General features: G+C 43.2%; 3 protein-coding genes across 4 annotated transcripts in view; 1 reads left to right on the top strand and 2 right to left on the bottom strand.

The window, feature by feature from the left end:
* PRELID2 (PRELI domain containing 2) overlaps positions 1-5,163 on the bottom strand; it is a 29,761-nt gene extending 24,598 nt beyond the window's left edge. The window contains 1 exon segment of the mRNA XM_033140010.1: positions 5,089-5,163. Coding sequence (XP_032995901.1) covers positions 5,089-5,163 — 75 coding nt within the window.
* A 5,706-nt stretch (positions 5,164-10,869) lies between these two features.
* On the bottom strand, positions 10,870-16,189 carry GRXCR2 (glutaredoxin and cysteine rich domain containing 2). The gene is made up of 4 exons (XM_033140008.1): positions 15,322-16,189; positions 13,582-13,692; positions 12,192-12,419; positions 10,870-11,230 (listed from the first exon to the last, which is right to left on the bottom strand). The coding sequence occupies exons 1-4, from the start codon at positions 15,661-15,663 to the stop codon at positions 11,051-11,053; spliced, it is 861 nt and encodes a 286-aa protein (XP_032995899.1). The 5' UTR covers positions 15,664-16,189; the 3' UTR covers positions 10,870-11,050.
* A 5,550-nt stretch (positions 16,190-21,739) lies between these two features.
* Positions 21,740-24,862, top strand: part of SH3RF2 (SH3 domain containing ring finger 2) — a 76,213-nt gene continuing 73,090 nt past the window's right edge. The window contains exons 1-3 of one of the 2 annotated variants that reach the window (XM_033140006.1): positions 21,740-21,967; positions 22,346-22,499; positions 23,122-23,642. In XM_033140006.1, coding sequence (XP_032995897.1) covers positions 23,262-23,642 — 381 coding nt within the window. In that variant the 5' untranslated portion in view covers positions 21,740-21,967; positions 22,346-22,499; positions 23,122-23,261. The remainder of the gene's footprint in view (positions 21,968-22,345; positions 22,500-23,121; positions 23,643-24,862) is intronic. The other variant, XM_033140007.1, reaches the window with a different exon arrangement.

Raw genomic sequence — 24,862 nt, 5'->3', positions numbered from 1 at the left:
GGAAACTGACCATCACTAGAGAAAGAACAATTAAATGTATGCCCAACAACCTATCATGCAGAAATAAATAACCTATCTGGTGTAGATAACAGCGGCATACTGCATGAAATCAGCTGACATACATAGCATTTACAAATCCTGGACAATTCTGAATCAAAGGGTGAAATCATTTTTTTAAAAAAAACAACAACAACAACAACAACAATAACAACAACAAACTCGTTGATTTTAATTGAGCAGGTTTACAGCTTACAGTGGAAAGGCATGACCCAAACTAATAGGAATTGTTTAACTCAATACCTCACACACAGATTTAGATTAAATTAAAAAGCAAAATACACAGGTGAAGAATTGCACTGGGCAAAAACTGCACTGTTACTAGATGCAATGATGACCTGTAAAGATGGGGGTCACATTAATTACAAGAGAAATGCATGTGTTGAGAAGCAAAACTAGATAAAAATGAAACTGGTAACAGCAGAGTTTGCAATAAAGCTTACATTGCTAGATATAAGTTGGAAGAACACCTCAATGGCAGTGCCTCTCCATTCTCTTACAATCAGCATCAACAGAAAGTAGGAATAGAAAGTATGGTGCAAAAACTACAAGCCTCCTAGTGAAGTCTAACATGAGATGCAGAGCTCCACTGAATGAAAAGTACCGGGTTGCTCAAAAAGTTGTCCTTTTGTACCCCTTGAGCAGAGGAGGGATAGTATTGAGCAGGGTCATCTGCCGATTAAAAAACTGGCAAAGAAATAGCAATTACTTTTAAATTTCAGTTACAGGTAGGTAGCCATGTTGGTCTGGCATAGTCAAAACAAAATAAAAAATAAAAAAATTCCTTCCAGTAGCACCTTAGGTCTCTAAGGTGCTACTGGTAGGAGTTTATTTATTTATTTATTTATTTATTTATTATTTTGTTTTAAATTTCAGTTTCATTTCTCAAAAGCCACAGCTAGAGGGCAATAAAGTCAGCATATTATGAACATCTATAATTAAACAGTTTCTATACTTCTATTCAGATTAGCAATAAAAGAATAGGAAAATACACATAGGAATTGAACACCAAAGCCAGACATTAAACACAGATGCATGTAACCTCTTTTTTTTTTTCTTAAATGAAAATAGCCCTTTCTAACCAGCTGCTATCAGGTAAGACCAGCATGTAAGGCAGAGCGCTCAAAAGGAAGATGGCAACTCCCTAAGGCTCCTTTTTCATTTTAAAAGACTGGTAGGGGAGAATTAGGCAACTGTGTGTAACATCAAGCTTGCCCCAAGAGTCAATCTAGTGTTCTTCTGTGTGTGCGTGAAGCTTCAAGAAGAGGCTGGGATCTCTACCACTTGCAATGGGGTTATGAAGAAGTAAAAAAGACAGAAAACTCCTGATGTGTTTTACCTTCCCCAAACCTCAATGCCAAATGAGATAGTAAGGCCCAGCCTGTGATGCCCTTTAGAGAAGAAACGGCAAAAGCTTCTCCCTCCCTGGAGGAATTTATGTAAAGGATGTGGAGTCATCTGTCTGGGACACTGATGTTCCACCATGCATTGAACAGGCCATTGATCAAGCTCTCTTGCAGCTCTGTAAGTCTATTATTTATTTAAAAGAAACAAGAGAAATACTTGCTACTCCCTTGAGTCCCAAGGTAGAGGCAGTGCCTTATCTCTTATCTAGGTTTGAGAAAGGTTAAAAAAAAAAGGTCTCTCCCTCTGGTTTTTGTCATCTAAAAACCACACACACCATTAAGACTTTGCTTCCCCTTAAAGCTCCACAGCAAGCAATAAAGGCTTGGGAAAGAGACAGTCTTGTATTACTTGCACTCAGGATAATTCCCCCAGTATGTTGATGACACCCATTTTTTCATTTATGTTACATCAGTAATGACTTGTGAATGGATGGAGCTCTAGTGAGGAGTGCATGCATGCCCTAAATTATTTGAATGCATAGCACACATACCATTTTGGCATACCTGAAACATTGTTTTGGTTAGTTTGAACATAGGCATTTTGGCGACAGTGTTTGAAACTCCCATTGTTCTGGGCGCAATTTGCGACAGAGAATTTCATTAGCGCGAGCAGTTTCTGAGCTCTGGGTGCAGTTCTGCGCCTAAGATTTCAGATTAAAACTGCAGAGTGGAAGGAAAGGAGGACCTTTTTCTGCCTCCCCACTTCCAGCCACTCTCTGAAGACTGGAGAAGAGACCCTCTTAAGAATATTAGGGGGGGGGTGAGCAGGGGAAAGACTAGACCATGTGAAAAATGAACATATGTTAGGTGCAGTTTATTCATTTTCAGCTTTCTATTTTTGTTATAAAAAGTGAACCTAGACATTACATTGTTGCAGCCAGCCAGGAGTGGACGTTGACCCCCAGCTGCCCCTGCACGTTCTGGCTGCCTGGGCATGGCGGCAGCACAAGGGGCTGCAGCCACCCTATCCCCAGGACAAAATAGGGAAATACAGATGTTTCTCGCACATCCTGCAGTCTGTTTCAGACTTAAGATGACAGTGCAAAATTCTTGCAGACCAATGAAGAACTGTGCCTTTATGGTTACATCTTATCAATATGGTTACACAATGTATCAATAAACAGTAACATAACAGTACAGTATTCATTTTATTATTTATTTACAGTATTGCATTTATACACCACCTTAATTGCCAAGGCACCCAAGGCTGTTTACAGTTCAAAACATTAACACACAAATGATACAAAATATTCTCAGGCCAACTTCAGAAGCGGATGGCACTAGCTCCCTGCCTCGGCTTCCTCTCTTCTGCCTTTCCTCGGGGCACCTAAGTCTTAAGCATCCCCAAGAATGGTTGGTGTAAGGCTGCCCCAACTGTTCACGCAAGGCCACTGAGGTTTCCTCTGAGAGCTGAAGACAATGTGTTCACTGACCTGGACTCCTTTGTACTAATGGTATCATGTTATTAAATGGTAGCAAAAACAGTTTGACAAAAGCAGCAAATTAATATATGATCCTGTGCATTCCTTCTTAAAAAATAAACTCATTAATTTCAATAGGGCTTGCTTGCTTCCAGATGTGAGCTCCAATAATCCCACTTTGGAAATACAAAAAATAAGTCATTTTCAGATCCCACCTCTGGCATTCTTGTTTTTAAGTAACCCAAGATAAAGGTTTCATTTGAGTCAAGGTTTCAAACCAGAACCAGATGTGAATGCCATGGCTAACTATGTAATCCTAACCACATCAGTATTAATTAGTAGTAGTAGTAGTAGTAGTATTGATCACACATATTCATCGTTTGCAACAACAAAAAGTCTCAAAGTGACTTACATCTGTAAAAGCATACATGAAACAACATATAAAATACATCCAAAAGATAGAAGAATGTTAATTGACTACAATAACATAAAAGGGATAAACCTTACCCCCCCCCAATGGCTTGGGTATCATTATGCCCTATTACACAACAGCTTCCTCTGCAACCATGTTTGGCCACCTGTGGGCAGGTAGATGAAGGCAGACAGGGTCTACATTCCACACAAGATGCATGGATATTATTTGCTCCCCTTTGTGAATAATTTTTTACAGGCTAGCATTCTCTTGGGCCATGGCTTGCTGCCAGATTATAGCCAAAGGCACAAGTGCATTTTATCAGCTCCATATTTTCATTGCTTTATTTATTTAGATATTTGTGGCATTTATATAACGCCTAATTAACCATGTCCCCTGGGCAGTTGGTAAATTAAAAACAATAAAACACAGATGCAATTAACAACTAAATACAATCAATGTGAAAGTAGCATCAGTACAAAAGTCTGCATAAAACCAGCATAAAACCATACAAGCTGTTGTACAGTACTAAGATTTTGGGACCATCATCCATGCTTTGGTAACTCACAGATTTGATTGCTGTTGATACATCACATGTGTGGCTTCCCTTTAAGGGTATTTAGAGGAGCATAAAATCATACAGTTGTAGAGCTGGAAGGAATGCCAAGTGTAATCTAGTCCAACCCCCTGCAATGCAGGAATCTCAACTAGAGCATCCATGACAGACAGCCATCCAACCTCTGCTTAAAAACACCCCAGGAAGGAGAGTTCACCACCTTCCAAGGGAGTCCGTTCCAGTTGGCTCTTACTTCCAAAAAGTTCTTCCTGATATTTAGTTGGAATCTCATGTTTAGTTTGTGGTCCACTAAGACCCCTGGATCCTTTGCACGTGTATTACTAAGCCAGGTGTACCCCATCTTACATTTGAGCAGCTGGTTCTTCCTGCCTAAGCACAGAACCTTACATTTGCTCCTATTGACATTCCTTGTTAGTTTTGGCCCAGTTCTCCGCTGTGAAGGGCATCTTGGACTTGAATGCTGATTCTGAATTCATCCTGGCTGTTCCACCAAGGGGATGAAGACAGGAACTTTGGAAAGTATACAAGACACCATGGGCGTAGCTGGGGGGGCAGGTGCCCCCCATCAATAAAAAATACATAGTTAACTGAGGTTCTGCCCGTGCAAGACACAAAAATACCTTGTCTCAATTCAAAGGAGTGGGGCTTGGTATTTATTATTTCTGACGAAGTAGCACTTTCGTGAGAAGAACTGAGCGAGAAAAGCAGCAGCGCCCACCAGCAATCGCCAGGGCGAAAAACGTGCCGGAGAGAGCGCACGTGCGAAACGCAGCAGTGGGAAGGAGAGGTCTGCCTCAGCCAGGAGAATGGAAGCTGGGGTAGATTGCACGGGGCCCACATCCGAGACACAACACGCACCCCCCAAAATACTCAAAAGGCTCGGCCTCACCGCGTGTTATGTAGCCAGCAACAGAAAACTGCAAGCGGACACTGAAGTCGGGGCTCTGCTAACAACCTAAGGAGAAAATCGGAGGCTGGCAAACACTTCCAATTAGTTTTGCGAGACAGGGGAGGGCGGGCGTGGAGAGTGTTCACTATAAAGACTGAGAGCCTGCCGAGACGCACACCGTTGCCATTTCTCCCCCTTATCCTCTCTCCCCCCCCCCACTTGTGAATGAACCCCTTTGAGCCCAAAGAAACGGGGCCTGACACACACACACCCGCCAGCCGCTTCGGGGAAGGGGGAAGAAAGAAAAGGAGCTCCCGCTTTTTTACCTTGCGGAGGTAGCTGGCTACTACCTGCTCGAAGGGGTATCTGTAAACCTTGCGCGCCTCCACGGTCACCCCCATGGCGGGAACCGAGCAGCCGCCGCCGCCCTTCGAGCGGGTCCCCTCCTGCCAGCTTGCTCCCAAACGCCGGCGGCGCTCGCTGGAGGGCCTGGCCGCTCCCTTCCCCGCGCTGCCCTGCCGGCCCCGCGCAGGCTCCGGCAGCCCCCTCCCTCCCCCTCTCTGCACAAACACTCGCTCTCCAGCTACGTCGTTTTGCAGCGGGCCGCAGCGTTGCTTTCCGAGTAACACCTTCCTAGGTCACAATGCAAACGCGCGCCGAGATGGGCTGAGCGGCTTAGGCCTATCTGGAGGTTGTGGGCAGGGGAAAGAAAGTTCGCTACGGTTACGAAGCCATTGGACCGTGGCGCTGTTGTTTTGAACCAAACTGTGCTTTTTGTTTTTGTTTTTTGTCCTGGGGGGACTTCATAACGCGGGAATACAACGACACGTGTTCGGCGCTTCCGTGTGGCCGCTACCACGTTCGTTTACTTCCTTTACGTTCCTGCCTTGCGGGGGAAGGTGCATTCTTTGTAGGACCTTAATGGCGTTCTAATGAAGTGGAGAGAGGCCCCCTCCGGAATCCAATTACGCAGCCCAATTCCCCCACGTGTGCCAGAAGCCACGCCCCCTCCATCCCTTCTTGACTCTTGTTCAGAGGGTCAAAGTTTGCGGAACTGCTGGAGAGAACATATAACAATAACCCGGGCTTTCTGAAAACGGAAATATACTCCTAAAAATAGCCATAGTACCGCATTTTCCACGGGCATGGTGGGAAGTACCCAACTGCAATCCTTTGCGTGTCTACTCAGAAGTAAACCCCGTTGGTTTCAGTGGGATTTAACTCCCGGGTAAATGTGCGTAAGAATAAACTTGCTTAGGACGGGGCTGCCTATGCAGATGCGTTCTGTTGCCCTTAGAGGGTGTACAAGGAAAAGGATTCTTGTGAGGCTACAGTTTTCAGAGAGTTGAGTCTCTTACACAGAGACTCTTGTGCCACCTTAAAGGGCATTTTCAGGCAGGATTTTATTGTCGAATCAGTCCTGGTCCATGGGGTCACGAAGAGTCGGACACGACTGAACGACTGAACAACAACAACAACAGAACACAACTACTTTATAATATGACCATGTGACATCCAGAAAGTATAAAGCAATGCAGCTACTTAAGTACATGAATCATTCCCAAAAAATAATTATAAACGAGCCTCTTGCATAGCACCTTAAGTATGTACACAAACTCAAGGTTAGGTGAAAGCTTATTTTTGCTGGGTAATTTCATTTATATTAGGTCTAATTTGGAACAAACTAACTCTCATTTCCTCATCAACACAAAGACGCCTTTCTCTTTTCTGATCTTATATCATATTTGTCAGAAAATATATCCATCCTAACTGTTCGATCAAAAGCAAAACATTATGAGCCCTCCTTGCCATCTCTTTCTCCCATCCCACCCGCAGTTTGGCCAAACTCATGTTAGTAGCTTCGAGAATACTGTCCAACCATCTCATCCTTTGTCGTCCCCTTCTCCTTGTGCCCTCCATCTTTCCCAACATCAGGGTCTTTTCCAGGGAGTCTTCTCTTCTCATGAGGTGGCCAAAGTACTGGAGCCTCAACTTCAGGATCTGTCCTTCTAGTGAGCACTCAGGGCCGATTTCCTTGAGAATGGATAGGTTTGATCTTCTTGCAGTCCATGGGACTCTCAAGAGTCTCCTCCAGCACCATAATTCAAAAGCATCAATTCTTCGGCGATCAGCCTTCTTGATGGTCCAGCTCTCACTTCCGTACATTACTACTGGGAAAACCATAGCTTTAACTATACGGACCTTTGTTGGCAAGGTGATGTCTTTGCTTTTTAAGATGCTGTCTAGGTTTGTCATTGCTTTTCTCCCAAGAAGCAGGCGTCTTCTAATTTCGTGACTGCTGTCACCATCTGCAGTGATCATGGAACCCAAGTTGTGTTCTATGTTGTTATAAATCAAGGACTGCTATGAGTTGTTTCTTGTTGTTTCCCAATGTATTTCTTATCAACAAAAAAAATCAGTGTGGTGCTAGAAAACAGTTTGAGAACCACTGGGTTAAGGCTTGTGGCTGGACCTGCAGAAATGGGTCCATGGCCTGTTGTTATGTCTCTCCAGTGACATGAGTGACAAGTTGCCGGGTGCAATCCAGGATGCCTCTGTTGCTGGACAAGATCTTTTCCAGGGCCTGTGAGAAGTGCTCCTGCCATCTTGTGCCATCTGACATCCCTGGAAAATAATAATAATAATAACCCCACAGGAAGAAATTATGCATTTCAGTGTGCTTCAGGTACAGAGCTGTCCTGTGTCTTTTGATCATGTTGCAGTGTGACCAAGAGATGAAAACCAGGAACCAATCTTTTTTTATATATTTATGAGCCTGATAAAACATTTCCTTTTGTGCAAATGCTAGGCTCGGTATTTCTGTCACAGGTAACTTGGCTGTGGTAGGCAAATACATGTTGAAATAGTTTGTTCGTGTTTATTTATATGAATAATAGTGGCACTTGGGCAGCACTTGTCTCTGTCTCAATGCTGTATTGTTTTATTGGTTTTATGCATTTCTTACTCCACCCTGTGAAAAGTCCCCAGGGTAGTTTACTGGGTCATATGCTTGCCACAGGGAAGCATGAAAGGCTTAATATTACTATAGAACAAAAAAGAGAGCTTTAACAAGGTTCACATGAAACCTTGCAGTTTTATTATTTTTATCCAAGAGGGTAACATTCACAAAATCACTAACATGTCAATCATAAACACATTTCTTGGTGGTGTGTCCCATTTATTCCAGTGGGATGTATTTCCAAATAATAGCGTTTGGAAATTTTCAGAAAAGCACAATCTAAGCAATGATTAAGGAATCTGACCAATGGCAATTACATATCTGAGACCTGATTGAAAAACTCCTTAGACATACATGATGCTGTGTGAAGATGGTATTCCCACCTGAGCAGGGAGTATTTTCATGTGAGGACTTTACTGTGTATCTCCAAACTATGCGTGCAGAACTATCCCCATTGAATTGAGTGGAAAGCTCTTGTGGATGCCAGTGCTTCTACAAACCTTTTAGATCACAGCCAAACAACCTGACCCAAATTTGTTTCTCTAAGGGAATCCCAGTGATACTCCTAGAATTTACTCACTACTGTATTTAGAACCTCTTAGCTGATGCCTTAGCCTTATTATTTAATAGTCATAATGATGGTGCTGCCTTTTAGAGTGGCGTTCCAATGGCCAGAATGCTGCCAAATGTGAATTTTGCTTCTGAGGCTCTCAGCAGATGTGACAGCACCGGACCTCTGTCTTCAAAAGCAGATCTGCCCCAATGACACCTATAGGTAACAATAGAGGATGGGGGTGTGATGAAAAGCACCAGCAGTGGAACACATTGTGGGGCTGAATCTTGCTTCTGCCCGCTGCTGTTAGCCCTTCAGTCTATTCCCCAATATCCTTTGTTCCCCAGCTGGCATCCTTTTCAGGAAGTGAGCCTAAGTGGGGTGTGGGGAGTCCCTGGGGATGAGGGTGACTGCAAAGCGGGAAATAGCTGGCTGTAAAGGGTTCTGCACCAGGCAACTGACACTTCAGTGCCTTAGATCAAATGCTATATATCCCTCCATTTTAGACCCACATTTGAAGACTGAGATCTGTTGCTCAGACATGTAATTTGCATTTGAGGTGCTCAGCTGAGCTCCCATGTTTTTCAAAGCATCTATTCAGAGCAGAACTGATGTGAAGTTTTCCTTTAAAAAATGGCATTTGCATGGCTTGTAAGACATATAGCCACATTGAAAGGCCTAAAGCTGAGCTGCTGCCATGCCCATTTCAGAATGTGGTAACCTGAAGCTGATGCAATCCAGTGCAGCACTCAATCTTTTTGGAGTCCTGAAGGAAAATGATTTTTGAGTGGTTTGTTTGTTTGAGTGTTTTGAGCGTCCTGGCCATTGGCTGGGAGTCAGCGCTGCACACAGGACTCCTGTTTTGCTTATGGAAAGGCAAAGTTTCCATACACATAGCGTATATGTAACTGTCCATCCCCGTCCCCCCATTGTAAACATGTGCTATTCTGGCTTTCACAAGTCACAGGCCGTATTTGAGGTAGGCTTCAGTCTCAGAGTCAGCAGTGAAGCGAAACTGACATGGAATGATTCAGAAATGAAATACAACAGGGGTCATAAGTTCTATGTGGATGGAAGGATAACATCTGAAGCACCCCCCATTTCGTGCACTAGCCATGCTTCCATTAAAATTCAAGGCATTTTTAGAACTGAGAAAAGTCTTAACAGTACAGTAGTTATACATTTGCAAAGACAATCTTCAAAGCAGAATGGGATTCGTACTTGAGAATTTCAACATTAAGAGAATTCAGTCAGGTCTTAGAAATATGCTACTAATACAGCTGTTTTCAGAGAAATCTTCTAACATACACATCCCAAAGTACACAGCTGACCATAAATTACACTGGCTATCCTTGCAAACTCAGCAGGCAAACATTGTGACGGATCTCTTAGCTCATCAAGAGCCTTAGATCTCATATGTAAGCAAAGCCAGCCTTGACATTAACAGAGTAACAGTAGAAAGCACTTTCATTTACTTCCTTATTTGTAGTGGTTTTGGCGCTGCAAGTGGTAGCATGCTAAGTATTCAGCACTGCTTCTTCATCTAAACTAATTAGAGTTCATGGTTTAGAAATTACAACTGGGGACACATTTTAAACAACACAAGTTCCATTTGTTAACAAGTGAATCCTGAGAGAGGCAAAACTTCCCCCATTAACATCAGTGGCAGCATCTCTCTGAATAAGGCCATAAAATACACATTTTCACTCTCTCCCCCCCCCCCCCATTGCACTGGTGTTTCATTCCATTCTTCTCTATGGTAGTGTTTAGAACTGGGAGGTGCTGCCTAAATCATACAGGAAAAGAACACAGTGTGCTCTAATAACAATAAAATTGAAATGAGCTACATCTGCAGAAAACGGCATGCACCTCAGGAGGGATAAATGTGCAGCTATATGCAAAATGGGGTGTGGATTGAAAAATCTCACAAATGTTCAAAGTAAAGGGGCAAGTGAAATTATAAATCATATAACATGTTATGATTTATTTTATCAGTTGAGGTGTAGGCGCTTCTGCTGTTGATTGCATCTAGAAGGATCCTTATTCTAGCGAGCTGCAAAAGGAGTGTTCATTTCTGTCCTACGATACCCATAACCTGAAACCAGGAAATCAAATTACAAATTACGAGGAATACTGTTAGCCTAAACATATGCAAAGTTAGGGTAAACATGTGTTCAAGAGTTGTGATATAGTTATCAATAGGTGCAAAACGTCAATATCTCTTGTGAGAAAGGGGATAGGAGGCGGTGAGACTATTTCTATGAAAAATAACCCAATTTATGCAACAAGGAAAAGCTTCTCATTTGGCTTCCTCATTTGAGTTCTGGTGCTGCTGCTGTTAGCATGGTACTTATTCAATGTTGCTTCTTCAGGGACACAAATTAGAGTTTCTCAATTGGAACAGGAGAGTCAAATAAAAGAGCCCAGGACATGATTCAGCCAAACTTAAGCCCTTTAAAAAATGATCTCACTTGGAGAGTTAATCTTAAATCTCATCCACTGAAATCAATGAGATCATTGCCCAATTGGATCATGGCCCAATTTGTTAACAAGCTTATAGCAAGCCATAGCACTTTTAATGTCATGGAAGGGAATTGCTATTTTTAAATGGGTACCTTACGTAGCATATTAACACTGCATACAAACACTTTTATACCTGCAGGTGTAGCCTGAGTGCAAAGAGGTAAATACAATAGACATAAAAACTTGAAGGATTCTTGTTCTACACAAAACAAGCAAACAAGGGAAGTAAAAGGAAGCCAGAGAGCAGATACAGTCATTGAACACAGGTCCGGCAGGGTTGCCGGCCATTTTCATTACAAGCTGGACATCGCAGAGCTCTGTAGGACTCTTTAAATCGGTTCGCCAACATTGAAAACTTGCTTCCATGGCACACAGAGCAGGGTGCAGAGCCTGATCCCTTACACTGGGAGCAACTGATATCACCATTTGCTTCCTGAAATACAAAGGGACTGATCAAAATAAGCTTCCTTAATACCAGTTCACAGAATCCTTTACCTAAAGTAAATACAACCGGCAGGCTAAATCCCTCTAAGATGTGTATGGCTCTTAGGGTTTTGAACATCTCGCTTTTCTGTTTGCTTGATAAATATTAGTAGGAATACTAATTATCTATTCCTCCCTGTGATTCTAGTTCCTTGCTAATGTTCCCTTGTTTCTTGTACAAGTTATGCAAAGTAAATGAACACACATTTCCTCAATTTGCACAGGTCTGATTTCGGAATTTTAATGACTAGTCACACATGACTTAACTTAGACATGATCATTGATATATATGGATCTACTGCAAGCAACACATATCTGAGCACCACCCACAATGTTACGGCTCATTTATGTACCTTGTTTTGGGCCAAAGGCCCCCATCCTGAAATATCCCTTTGGTACCTTCTTGCATGTCCATTCAAGTCCCATAAGTCAGTGCATTGTTTCCAACCCTGATGGCTTGTTTTTAAATAGAAATTCTTTAGAAATGTTCACTTTATCCAATGAGGCAAAGACTCTTTTTATACAATTTTGAAGCTGCAAAGCAATCTCTTGCCGTTGATTTAATTTAAGCACAATGGATTCCCTAACTGGACATTCCATAAGCTTTAAAGCTGTGGTGTTCTGAATTAGAGGATCAATTTGTTTACTAATTTTATTCATTAGCATGCTATAAAGTCCCATTGCATTACTTTTCAATTATTTGTAACAGAGGGCCACTGGACCTGAGGTTCCCCACCTCTGCCATAAGTCCTGGAACTGACAGGTTTCGTATCACAACATTTGGAGGATGTCATCGTTTCCCTTTTTCTTTTAATTCACAGGCATATGCTTTTACATCTCTAGAGCAGGGAGATGCCACTACCTTACTTCTTAATGCCTGCATCTGCTCCCAAATGTACCCTGCACGTTACCTGCATATGCTCGTTGTGAACAAGCTCACATTCAGTCTCCTTTATGTTCTCATCACTTGGGTTACTGCAAGTTTCTCCTCTTCCTTCATGGTATGTGAAGGACCAGTCTTCGAGTCCTTCGTCCTGTATGATTTTTCTCACCAGCTCCTTCTTAGTCAGTGGTGATCGGATGATTTTCAGATTGCTGGTGTAGATGATAATCTTCCCAAAATCTAAAACAGGGGGATTCTGAAATGAAACAGGGAACATGTAAGTTGAAAACAGCAGAAAGCCCAGCAGCTATCTTAGGCCCTATCTGCAGTACACATTTGAAGCAATGTCATACCACTTAAAACAGTCGTGGCTCCCCCCCCCCAAAGAATCCTGGGAACTGTAGCTTGTTAAGGGTGCTGAGAGTTGTTAGGAGATCCCTACTTCTCTCACAGAGCTATGATTTCCAGAGTTCCCTGGGAAGAGGGATTGATTGTTATTCCACACTGGGAAATATTAACTCTGTGAGGGGAACTCCTAACATTCCTCAGCTTCCCCATCCTTGCCTAGAAACTTTGATGACTCCCACAACCAGCAACAGTGACTGGTACTTCCTATAGTGAGTGGCCCCTGGATATGGGAAGCAGAAATGGTGAAGTGGGAATGGTCCAAATAAGTCTTGCTTACCCCTTCATGGGTGCGGCGGCCTTGCGGGCTGGGCGACACCTCCTTCCCTGAACACAATGGGAGTCATTAGTGCCGGACGACCGGTCCCCAGCCGTCGTGAGCTCTGGCTCACCTTCTCCTGGCATGGAAGCGGGATCCGTGCCAGCCTGCTGAACTGGCCAGTGGCTAGCCGGCTCAGAGGGCTGGATCCGCCCCCAGGAGCGAGCCTGACGGAACATTTAGGCTTCCCTCAGGTCCACTCTGGGGGGATTTAGGCCGACCTGTGCCAGCCCTCGACACTCGGCTCACCTCATCGCATCAACACACTCACGCATTCCTTCAGCAATGCATTTCGCAGCTGCTTTGGCTTTGCTGTGGCAATGATGGTTGCCATATTGAGAGCCGGGTAGGAATTTGCCTATCAGGCGAATTGGCTTTGGCCTGAGGGTTTTGCCTACCTCATAGCAATCGTCACAAATTTGGCAGTTTAGGCATTGGGTAACCTTAGTCTTGGATGGAGGGGAGGTTGTACGTTCAGCTCCCCCTCCAGAAGTAGGGTATCCCTGAAGGAATTGCTTCTGTGCATATGCCCAGACAGCGGCCTGGGCCTCAGCACTCCTCAAGGCAGTGATCCCTGTGGGGATCCCCCTATTTTATGTAAGTCATATATGAATCCCCACTGTTGGGTTGACCCTTGATGTCATTTCCGGCAGGCGGGCCAGAAGTAAATGGTTACCCATTGCCTATGCCAAACCTCTTCATCTGTAGTCAATAAAGTTGTGGCCTGATTCGATCCCATTCTGATGGTGTGGTGTCCTTCATTTCTAGCCCGGTTGGTGAGGTGGGGAGAGTGCGGGTCCTGGGCCTGCAAGGAGACATTCATTCTTTCATCTATTACCATTATTCCTATTCCTGTCTTGCAGGGTGCAATTCTTCCTAAGGCAACTTAAAAGTAACATTAAGACGCAGTTTTAAAAACCACTGTAGACAATATCCACCTATAACGAGAGTCCCACAGGACCGTGAATAGTAGAGTGCCCTGTGTGCCTTGGGGTGGGGATTGCAGCTGGAGCAAGCTCTCATGTATCTGTATCACCTGTATCCATCTGTCCCTTGGAATTTCTACAATGCTTACATGCTCCATTGGGTCAGGATCCTTGGTGTGCTTCAAATCATACTTTTTTGTAGGTTTTACTTATGGATGCATTTGTTTTCTTATTTACTTACTTACTTACAAGAACATGTCTAGCCCACCCTTCATTAGTTGATTCCAGGGCAGGTGCTAATACAAGAACAAAATGAACATTACAATAAAACCAATTCATCATGACTTATTACGGCAGCAAAAACACAGCAGATCCTTAAGAAGCCCAAGGAACCACAACTTGGGCTCCTCATTCATAGCAGTGACAAAACTACTAGTAACCTCCCAAAGTCCAGGAAAACAGATGAAAAAAGAGTTTGCCTGGTGCTGAAACAGCAAAAGCAGGCTGGGGGGGGGAATTCCATAGGCCAGGGCTGTCACCATAGAAAAAGCCCTGTCCCATACCACCATATAATGTACTGTTCCTGGTGGTGGGATAATGAGAAGGAACTGCCCACCAGATCTAAGAAAACAGGCTGGCTGATACAGGTCAGGGTGAGGTACTTCTTCAGGTATTTGGGTCACGTAAGGCTAGAGATGTAAAATTTCTGGAAATTTTGAAGCTCAGAAAAACCCCCAGTTTTTTTCCGGGCCTTCACATCTCCACGTAAGGCTTTGATGGTCAACACCATCGTCTTTAATTCTGCAGTGGTTCTGAGTACCTGGTGGCTCAGAGTCAGCAAGAATCAAAAGCCATTTGAAATTTCCAGCATTAGGTCTGTTGCATCTTCATTCCCATGTATGTGAATGGACATTGAAACACACCTGTGTTTTAGGAAGGAGAAGGCAGAAAGGTAGTCATGCTGTTTTGTTCATCATTCATGTTTTACAAAACGCTTTCTCTCGTTGAAGAAAAAGTGCTGCAGAACCTAAAAGCATTGTCTGTGTCCTATTGGATTTCACTTTTCACAATAAGGAATGAAACGGAATAAAGTGCTTCATAAATCCTGCCATTTTCTTCCGTGATATTGATTTTAAAGCTCTCAGTGGTTTTCTGGCTGATGTTTGTTTGTTTGTTTGTTTGTTTCCTATGTATTCTGTGGCCTTTCCCAGCTGTTTTACACAGGTTGTGCTTCATACTGCACATCACATTTGCTAGGGCTGCTCAACAACTTTGGCAGAGAAGAAAAGAAAAGCTCAACAACTTTTCTGTCCACATTTCCACTTTTTAAAGTATGGCAACCCTACATTGTTGCACACCTGGGTCTAAACATCAAGGCATAGGAATAGTGGCATTTTAAAAGGATAGTTGCTTGGCCAACATGAGAACTAGGTTCTGCTTCTGACTACGGCATTTGCCATTTTACAATCATTTCCATAATGCGTCATTATTAAACAAACATTACTTACCATATGGCTCTCCTCTGCCTGATGGTCATTTAAGAGGGAAGGGCTCCCTGTCAGTGTATATTTGTTGCCTTCTCTGAATACACTGATCCTCTGTGCATTCATTTTAGCTGATGGACAAAACCCGGGTCCTGGGGCTTCACCAAGCCCAAAGAAGTCGTCTTTGGGTTCAAAGCTCCAGTGCCGAAAACTATGAGGATATTCCACCTGCGGGATTTCAAGTTCCTGTCCATCTTCATATACCTGCTTTAAGACTCGACCACTGTAGGCAGAGGAGATTTTGAATCTGACTTTTCGGGATCTTGCATCATGCCTGGGGCTCAGTTTCACCTGAAGCTCATCCATAGATAGGGGCTTTTCACGGCGCTTCCCAGAAATTAGTTCAGCCAGAGATAGCTTTGGACTTACAAAAAAAGGCTGCTTACATTCAGCTAGGCGATGTATAATTCAACAGTTCTAGTTGGCTCTCTCACATTACAGTTTAAGAGGACACCTTGATATGAAACATTGATAGCGCCTCATGAGAAGCAACAGTTGCTGCGATGAAATGTAACGGGAAAGTTGCTCAAGTAAAATGGTGACGGGGTGGGTTTGTAAGACATAAAATTGTGTTGTCTTTGAAGGACAATGCTAAAGTGGATTTATCATCAGAGGCAAAGGAAACAGGCATATAGATGTGTGCACATTTCATAGTGACAGGAATCGTTTCAAATGCACAGAACCTGCACTGGGTTTTGTCATTATTTGGCAGCTGAGTTGAGTCATTTTGCCTTAATGAATCACAGAAATAAGTGGCAGAGTATCAAGAAGAAAAGTTCACCTCCAGTTTAAAGAAAATATTGATTTTATCACCAACAGAAAGAGCAATGTTGTGTACATTTTTAAACACAACATTTTAAGCATATTTAAAGCACATTGCTTCCCACAAAGATCTGTGGGAGCTGTAGTTCACCCCTCACAGAAATCCAGTTCCAGGCACCTTTAACAAAGGACTGCAGGTAACTGCATAAAAGACACTCAGTCGGGGGAGAGGGAGACCTGCCAATGGGACGGCACATGAAATGTTCATCAAGCAGCATTGTCCTGCTGGTGGTGTTCTTGGGGCAGACTGAAAGGCTAGCTGAAGACAAACCTATGTCCTTAGGCCTTTTCGGTGAAGCAATGTAACTGAGACTGGATTCCGTTAATCAATTGTTTATCTGCTCTGAAATTCAATATGTATGCTTTCGAATGCGAACAAGTTTGTTTAAGGTGCAGAATGATTTTATTGTTTGTTTTGTTTTATATTGTAATGCACCCTGGGATCATTAAATTGATGAAGGGCGGCCTAGAAATTGAAATAACAAATAAATATATGTATAATACACCTGCATTATATCAGCTATGCTGGCTTCCAGTGTGCATCCAAGCTGAATTTAAAGTGTTGGTTTTATCCTTTAAAGCCATACATGGTTTCAGTCCAAACTGTCTGATATACACACCATCCTCACATGCTGAGATCTCAATCTGCCTCCTAGATCTATGAAGAACATGGTCATAAGAGGAGAGGCCTTTTCTGTGGCGGCCCCTCACACCTTCAGAACTTTCTCCCTTTGGTGCCTGACCAAATATGGAGTGCACCACTGGCATGATAATGTTTCATGCCAGTGAGATACAAAGACTAATTTTTTGGAGATACCAGAATCTCTTGACTAATTTGCACTGTAACTTGACTAATTTGCACTGACAGTCACTTTTGTGGAAAAGCATTTGAAGAAAACACCTTGCCTGGCTTAAATGTGACAAGCATTTTGTTTACATCCATGCTATCAGCAATGAATGTCCTTTTACAGATGACAGCTCTGATGAACATTTACATTTTCATTTCTGGTCTATTATTAACCAGCTAATGCATTCATCTACCATTTTATCTAAGTCTGCTGTCAGACACATTAAAATGGGTGCTTCCTGTACATAATGTATAATTTTAACCTCCTGCTGTTGCAGTCCGCTTCTGTAATTTGCTTTGTTGCTTTTGTTTTGTTTTGTTTTCTTGATGATGATTAACACCAGCATTACGTAAAGTGCTAGGAGCCTAAAACTGGTCACTCTAGCAGGGTCCAACTGTGCAACTAAATGGCGAATACAAAATTATTTGTGCTAGTACAGTGGAACTTCCTCTCCCTTTCCTCCTCTCACATACGCTCTCCGCCAAATCTTCTCTGGGTTTTCCTCATCCCTCTGGAACAGATTTGGTGGTGGTGCAGGAGGTGGGGAAGAAAGAGAGAGATTAAGTCCACCCACACGCATAATGATTCCATTTGCTACAGCCCTGTATATTTATTTACCTAAGAGTAGTTTTACATACTAGTAGAAGTAGCCAAGAATAAGCCACCTACAAATGTGGAACTCAGTTGCCAAAACTGCTTTTTGATATATGTGCAGGAACTATGTAGGAGGAATTGTGACAAGGTGTGTGGGTTTCACAACATGGCCACCACAATTTTGAAACTGGGACATGACCACTATGCTTTTTGTAGTTAAGTAATTTGCATGCTCTGCCCAATTTTGAAAGTGGCAATATTGTTCTCACCAGCAGGCCTTACTCTGGCCAGCTCTCTGCTGCTCGTGTATCTTTTCCAGAAGGTAATTCAGTAAGGGACTCAGGTACTGGTATTCAAGGTCAGGCTATGCTAAACTTTTAAACTGTTGCCCACATATGAGATTGGAACTGGAACAGAGTCAGGTTGCATTCTCCAAAATGCCCATATATCATATACTGCTATCAACAGCGAGGCAGCCATGCCATGTCTTTTGAGGAAGGGCCTGTGATTCAGTAGTAAATTGGGGAAACTCCAGCTGTTGAGATGATTGCATTTCAGAACAGAAACATGGCTGTATCTTTACATTGCATTTACCGGTAGGTGTATTTCTCTTCAATGAAAATTCCCCAGCATCCCAGTTCATGGAACCTTGTGGTTGATTGACCACTTACTCACCTCCTGGAAAATCCTGGAAACGGAAGTAATGTCCTGTGCTCTTTGGTGCACATAAAATGTCCATGCCAATGAGAATAAATTTTGCTGAAACCATAAACATTTTTTAAAAAATATATTATATAAAACAACAGAAAATCAAAAGGAAGGTTTCTTTTCTCTTCCCCTCCATAGAATGCAAAATCAAATCATCAAGGGGGGAAAGAGAAGATACATGTATAGTTCCTATTGTTACAGAACCGTGTGTGGTTCCTAAATACCTAAGGAAGGTCAGTTGAAGGATGGTCGATAAGCAGGGCCTTTTTTCAGCCGGAACTCAGTTCTGGCACATCTCAGGTGGGCGCCATTGCCATTCTCAGAGAACAAAGGGGGTGTTCATGGTGAGTTCCGGCACCTCCTTATCTAGAAAACAGCACTGCAGATAAGTATCTATTTTCACTAGAGGTTCCAGAATAATGAACAAGAATCATTCCTTCAACAGCAACCTTTGTGGCTTGACTAAACAACAACAACAACAATATCGACCTGAAAGTAAAAACTGGTCAATTTCATACCAGTTAAAGCATTCTTATAACATTTTAGCAGCTATAGGTAAAGGTAAAGGACCCCTGACCATGAGGTCCAGTCGTGTCCGACTCTGGGATTGCGGCGCTCATCTTGCTTTATTGGCCAAGGGAGCCGGCGTACAGCTTCCGGGTCATGTGGCCAGCATGACAAAGCCGCTTCTGGCGAACCAGAGCAGTGCACGGAAACGCCGTTTACCTTCACGCCGGAGCGGTACCTATTTATCTACTTGCACTTTTGATGTGCTTTTGAACTGCTAGGTGGGCAGGAGCTGGGACCGAGCAATGGGAGCTCACCCCGCCACGGGGATTCGAATCGCTGACCTTCTGATCAGCAAGCCCTAGGCTCTGTGGTTTTTTAACCCACAGCACCACCCACATCCCTTTGGGTGAAGCTATATCAGCTATAGCTTCCTCCAAAGAATCATGGGAAGTGTAGTTTGTTACAGGTGCCAAGAGTGATTTGGAAATACTTCACACATAGCAACTCTTCCTTGTATTTCAGTGCAAGTACATTTCCTGGAGAATTTATTCATGAGTACATCTGCTCACTAATAAGTGTTCTTCTAGCTTGCTGGCTGCTACAGAGGATACTTTGTTGCCATTTCAGATCACAAGCTGGTATAGTGCCCCTCATTTGGTCTGTCCTGTTATTTCCTTAGACATACTGGGGTAGCACAGCAGATGCAGATGCTACCTAAAACGCTGCCTTATTACTGGATTATAACTTCAAGCAGGAAAAAACAACCCCTAAATTATTAGTTTCTGGAACTTTGGAACAATTGTTCATGCAAGCCAATATGATTTAGTTCCTCCCCTCCCAGGCATTAGTTTGAAAGTCTGAAAACACAGGTGAGTACATCTTTTGTTTCTGCCAGCCTTCAAAGGGAGCAATAATGCAGGACTTGTGTGGAGTATTTATGGGTGGGAGGACAAGCAGTTAGCTTTAGATCTATAATTTGTAGCATCTAGTAACTAGCAACCAATACACCCTATCCTTAGGGATATTTAAAAAAAAGGAATTCATCTGCTAAGATCCGCATGAAATCTGGGACTATTTTATAACAGAAGTCTTTGAAAGTATCAGTTCCAAAGAGAAATACTGTACGATATACTCACTCCTGCCTGTTCTTCCCATTCTTCCATTGCTCGCTCCATGGTGTCCAGTCCATTACCATTTACATTCTTATTAATTCTTTTCATCATAGGTATCAAGGTCACATAAGGTCAGACTCAGTCAACCCCTGACTTGATGCATACCTATGGGGGGAGGGATCAAGGTCATATCTGTGACTGCTGCATGCTCAAGGTGACGTTTGCACAGACGCCTATACATCTGAACATACGTGTTCATCTCATCCATTCTAAGGTGTAAGAGCACAGGCTTTCTTTGAAAATGACACCTTGAACACAGAAAGAGCTGAATTGGAGCCAGTGGACACAACTGCAGCCCCACCTCCATGCATTAATTTCCATGCGGAAATGAATGAAGGCAGAGGACTAAACTTCACTGCCCAATGAAATCCTCTGAATTTCATAGGTACGTGAACATTTAATGAATGCACACACATGCACACACACCTTCAAAATATGTAGTATGACTGCATCCTCCATCCTAGCAAGATCTCTTTCTTAGACAGGGATCCCTTACTTTTCAGGTTCTAAACAAATTAAAAAATAAAAAAATTCCTTCCAGTAGCACCTTAGAGACCAACTAAGTTTGTTCTTGGTATGAGCTTTCGTGTGCATGCGCACTTCTTCAGATGACTCTCATGGTCTCTTCCAACTCTGCAGTTCTGTGTCTCTTGCTTTATTTCATACTTAGTGTCACAAGTTGCCCTAGATCAGGGGTTCCCAAACTAAGGCCTGGGGGCCGGATGCGGCCCAATCGCCTTCTCAATCTGGCCCGCAGATGGTCTTGGAATCAGGGTGTTTTTACATGAGTAGAATGTGTCCTTTTATTTAAAATGCATCTCGGTTATTTGTGGGGCCTGCCTGGTGTTTTTACATGAGTAGAATGTGTGCTTTTATTTAAAATGCACCACTGGGTTATTTGTGGGGGAAAGGAATTCGTTCATTTTTTTTTTCAAAATATAGTCTGGCCCCCCACAAGGTCTGAGTGACAGTGGACTGGCCCCCTGCTGAAAAAGTTTGCTGACCCCTGCCCTAGATCCAACTTGTCCTTATCCAAGAAAAAAACCTCTGCATGTAGTTCAAGCTCAGCTATGCATTAGAACAAGAACAAAAAAAACAACAACACAAAAAACCCAACCAACTTAATTGAGATTTCAAATGCTGTCAAGGTTTTCCTAAAGCAGTTCTGATTATGGAGAACAAACATCTCACAGGAGAACACCCAAAATTAACTGCCCTACAGAGATCACACGAGGCTGGAACAAAGGCTGGCATTTCAGAAGCAGCGTATCTCTTTCTTTCTCCAGAGCTAAACTAATCACCTGGAGGCTTTTATTTTAGATTTCTCCTATCTTGTTTTGTTGAAAAAGTAATAATGTTGCAGGAGAGTGACGTTTTTAATGTAAAGTAGCTTAATTCTGCACAATCATACTCTTTTCAGCCGATCCCAATTGCAGCTCAAGCTTCAGTTCACCCTCTTAATCCCCTAAAAACGCATTTATCATGCTAGTTGGTGTTTTCTAGTCCTTTGTGCAGAGGCTTGTTTTGTGTTTTTTATTCTCTGTCATCCTTTTACACTCCTCCTCCTCTGTTCCTAAAACAGGATAAGCTTCATAAAATGCTTTTTAAAAAATGTTAATAAAATAGCTGAGCCCAGTTAATTGATCTATGTTCCAGTGATACAGAGCCAGAATAGCTCACATCAAGCCTATACACTCTCACACACTCAACAGCCCCACTCCTGGTTCAGAATCAGACTTAGCCATTCTCCCTTGCCTGAAATATGTGTAGGAGGATCAGCTTGGCAACCTACGAGTTAACAAGGCAGCACGTGTTAAGTTGAGCTAAGTGAGTAATGCACCTAGTTAAAGTTTTCAACGCGGCTGCAATTTGGGGAGTGAAAGAAAGGGAAAGAGCCAGATCAGAAGCTGTTATTTCACGAGCTGAGCTCATTTTAAAGAGGGTCATGAACACAAGGTCAGTAGCACTCGCAGAAATTAGTAGCTTGCTCCAGTTTCTTTTCTTTTTTTCTTTTTCCACAGCTTCCTTCTTCAGAGAGGAGAAGCATTCTGGAAGAAGGTTTAACTCCCAAAGCTTATGACCCTTCTTCATCAGGGTGAAACTTGTTCAGGAGATAATGATTTGAACTGTCAAACGCTGAGCTGGGGGGGGGGGGGGTAATTTCTTTCTAAGGAAGGGGGTGGAGAGAGAACTTAGCAACATTAGATCAGGGCTCTCTTTATTCAGCCACACGCACAAATACTCCTCTGTGTGATATGGGTCGGTGCTGGTTTTTGCAGGCCAGGACTTGAATCTGGAATTTACCTATCTGCTTCACTTCTGCTCGGTGTACAGTTGTGAAAGGTGCCAAACAGGTTGAGTCACTTTTTCTGCTGTGGGAGGAATACTGATTTCTCAGGCTGGCTTTGGATGATTAAGTCAGCTAAGAAGAGGCAAGAGACAAAAACTGCCAGTCTCCTCAAGTCAAGCGAGGCTCTTTTACTCCCAGGTATGCCAAAGTAATGATTGCCGTCAAAGTGACTTGCAGATGAGAAAATCTAGAGAATGAAGAGAGATGCCTTTTTGAGAGAGTGTGAAGCACTGTGGGTGGGCCAACAGAGCAAAGCCTGTTCAATGTTGGCCTGTTTAGAAAAGGGGAGTGGAGGCAGGAATGTGTTCAGCCATGTGTTTTACCAGAACACCTTCTGGCTTTTATCTGGAGTGATCATTTTTCCTGCTTTCACAGTTATTCTTTGCATGCCATTTTTAAGATGGATTGATCCCTCGGCAATACATCTGAATAGGAACATAATGCCCTGGTGTCAACATCTCACTTTGAGTGGAATTTATGGGGTCCTCTAATTTTTATTTTTATAATAACCTGTGCCAATGTGTCGGATGTAGCTGCCTCCTTCCTGCCACACATCAGCCAATGGATATGATTCTGCTTACTGGTACTTATATTCACAAATGACTAATGCCAAACTTTGTTTGTTTTGGGGGGTTGGAACACACCATACAAATCAGCTCATGAGGCTTTGCTTTGACTTGTAGGTGCCATGCATTTCATAATACCAAAGTAGTCAGGTGCTGCAATTTGTCTCTCCCTCTCTGTTGTTTTCTCCTTACAGGGTGGCGATTTTTGGATTCTAACAATTGAAAGCGTCCTTCTTGAGCAACGCATTCGGTCACAGCAAACATCATGTGGAGTTTTCTGGCTCTGCTTTGAAATTCGGATTTCTTCGTTGAAAAGGGGGGGGGGAGAAAGAGTATGGATGATTCGGCCTTCTTTGACATGCTAGAATGCCCAGTGTGCCTGGAGAAGCTGGACGTCTCGGCCAAAGTACTCCCCTGCCAGCACACCTTCTGCAAGCCTTGCCTCCAGAGGATCTTGAAGTCGCACAAGGAGCTTCGGTGCCCTGAATGCCGAGCCCTGGTCCTCTGCAGCATAGAGGAGCTTCCAGCCAACTTGCTTTTGATCCGCTTGTTGGATGGAATCAGATTTGGACCCAACAGGATGAAGTTTGGCTCGCTGCAAAGATCTGGGGTCATCTCCTCTCCTGCCTCCATCAGGCGATTCCAGGGAGAGCCAAGAGCTGTGCAACTCAATCAATACAGGCTGACTGCCAGTCCCAGGAACCCAATGGAAGGGGTAAGGAGGGCTCATTTATTTTACCGCAAACTTTATCAAGCATGACAAATTTTTGTAGGCCACATTTCATTTCAAAGGGTCAAATGTATTCAGTTTGTGTATAGAGTTGGGTGCTTTCTTCCCAAACAACCCAGCTATCTCAACTGGAATTATGTTGCAACTCCCTTTTAAGTTTAAACTTATTCCAGCTGGAACCATTTCATGTGACAAATCCAGCTACTGGGCTTTTAGGGGATTGCCATCTCCAGCAGAGCTCAAAATTGTGCTGAGACTTTTCAGGTGACATTGCCATACTTCTATTTCCAATCTAAGATTAAACCAGGGAACGGACGATTCATACATTTGGCAGAGCCAAACTGCTTTCACACCTGTTGAGGACTGAGAAAGGGTTGATTTTCACTGACCTTTAAAAAAAACAAAAACCCCGAAGGAATGCTTTGTCCTGTGCCAGTGCAACCTGAGCAGGAAAAATATATATCTGTAATAAGACTAGAATCGAGTTACTATAACTTTTAACGAGATGTGTGACTGGGTCTGAGTATGGTTAAAAAGTAGGTCAGCTGTGCCCTAGTTTCTTCTTCCTCCTGCCCGTCGCACCAGTCCTTCTATTCTCAAGTGCCTTTCACGAAAAGCTCATTGTGTGATTCCCCCCTCCCCCGTGTTTGATTTCACAATTACGTGAAGGCACAAAGTGTTTGGATTTGGGTGCTTGGCAGGCTGTGAGAAGCACGTACGTATGGCTGTGAATGCTTCCTCAACAGTTTGCTTGGAGATCAGGGAGTTTATGCAGCTGGTTATACAGTACCTTATGTAACTATACTCCTTGGGAGTAATATGTATCTCAAACAAGCCTCCTATAGTTCCCCTTCACTAGCGGTCATTTAAAGTACCGTAACACTTAAGGGAAACGCATGCGAAGGAACTCTCAAAAGGTTGTTGCTGGTTTTGCTACATTGGTATCCTTTCTTTCCTCCACGGAGCTCAAAGCAATGCCTATGGGTCTCCCCGCTCCATTTTATCCCCACAACAACCCTGTGAGGTAGGACACGCTGAGGTTGCATATGCACCAAATTTTTAAAGCACCCCCCAAAGAATTCTGGGAACTATAGTTTACCTCTCACAGAGCTACAATTACCCACACCCTTAACAACCTACAGTTCCCAGGATTCTTGGGGTAGGGGAATGTGCTTTAAATGTTCTTTAAACGTTCTCCAGAGTGG

The sequence above is a fragment of the Lacerta agilis genome, chromosome 2, assembly GCF_009819535.1.
Source record: "Lacerta agilis isolate rLacAgi1 chromosome 2, rLacAgi1.pri, whole genome shotgun sequence".
Classification (NCBI taxonomy): domain Eukaryota; kingdom Metazoa; phylum Chordata; class Lepidosauria; order Squamata; family Lacertidae; genus Lacerta; species Lacerta agilis.
The sequence above is the reverse complement of the archived record's forward strand: the minus strand, read 5'-3'. Positions and strand labels throughout refer to the sequence as shown.

Coding starts and splice junctions, on each gene's coding strand:
- GRXCR2 (XM_033140008.1), bottom strand. CDS start 15,663: ATGGATGAGCTTCAGGTGAAACTGAGCCCCAGGCATGATGCAAGATCC. Junction 13,693..15,321: donor AGGCAGAGGAGAGCCATATG/GTAAGTAATGTT, acceptor GTCTCCTTGCAG/GCCCAGGACCCGCACTCTCC. Junction 12,420..13,581: donor TATTGACTACAGATGAAGAG/GTTTGGCATAGG, acceptor GTTTCATTTCAG/AATCCCCCTGTTTTAGATTT.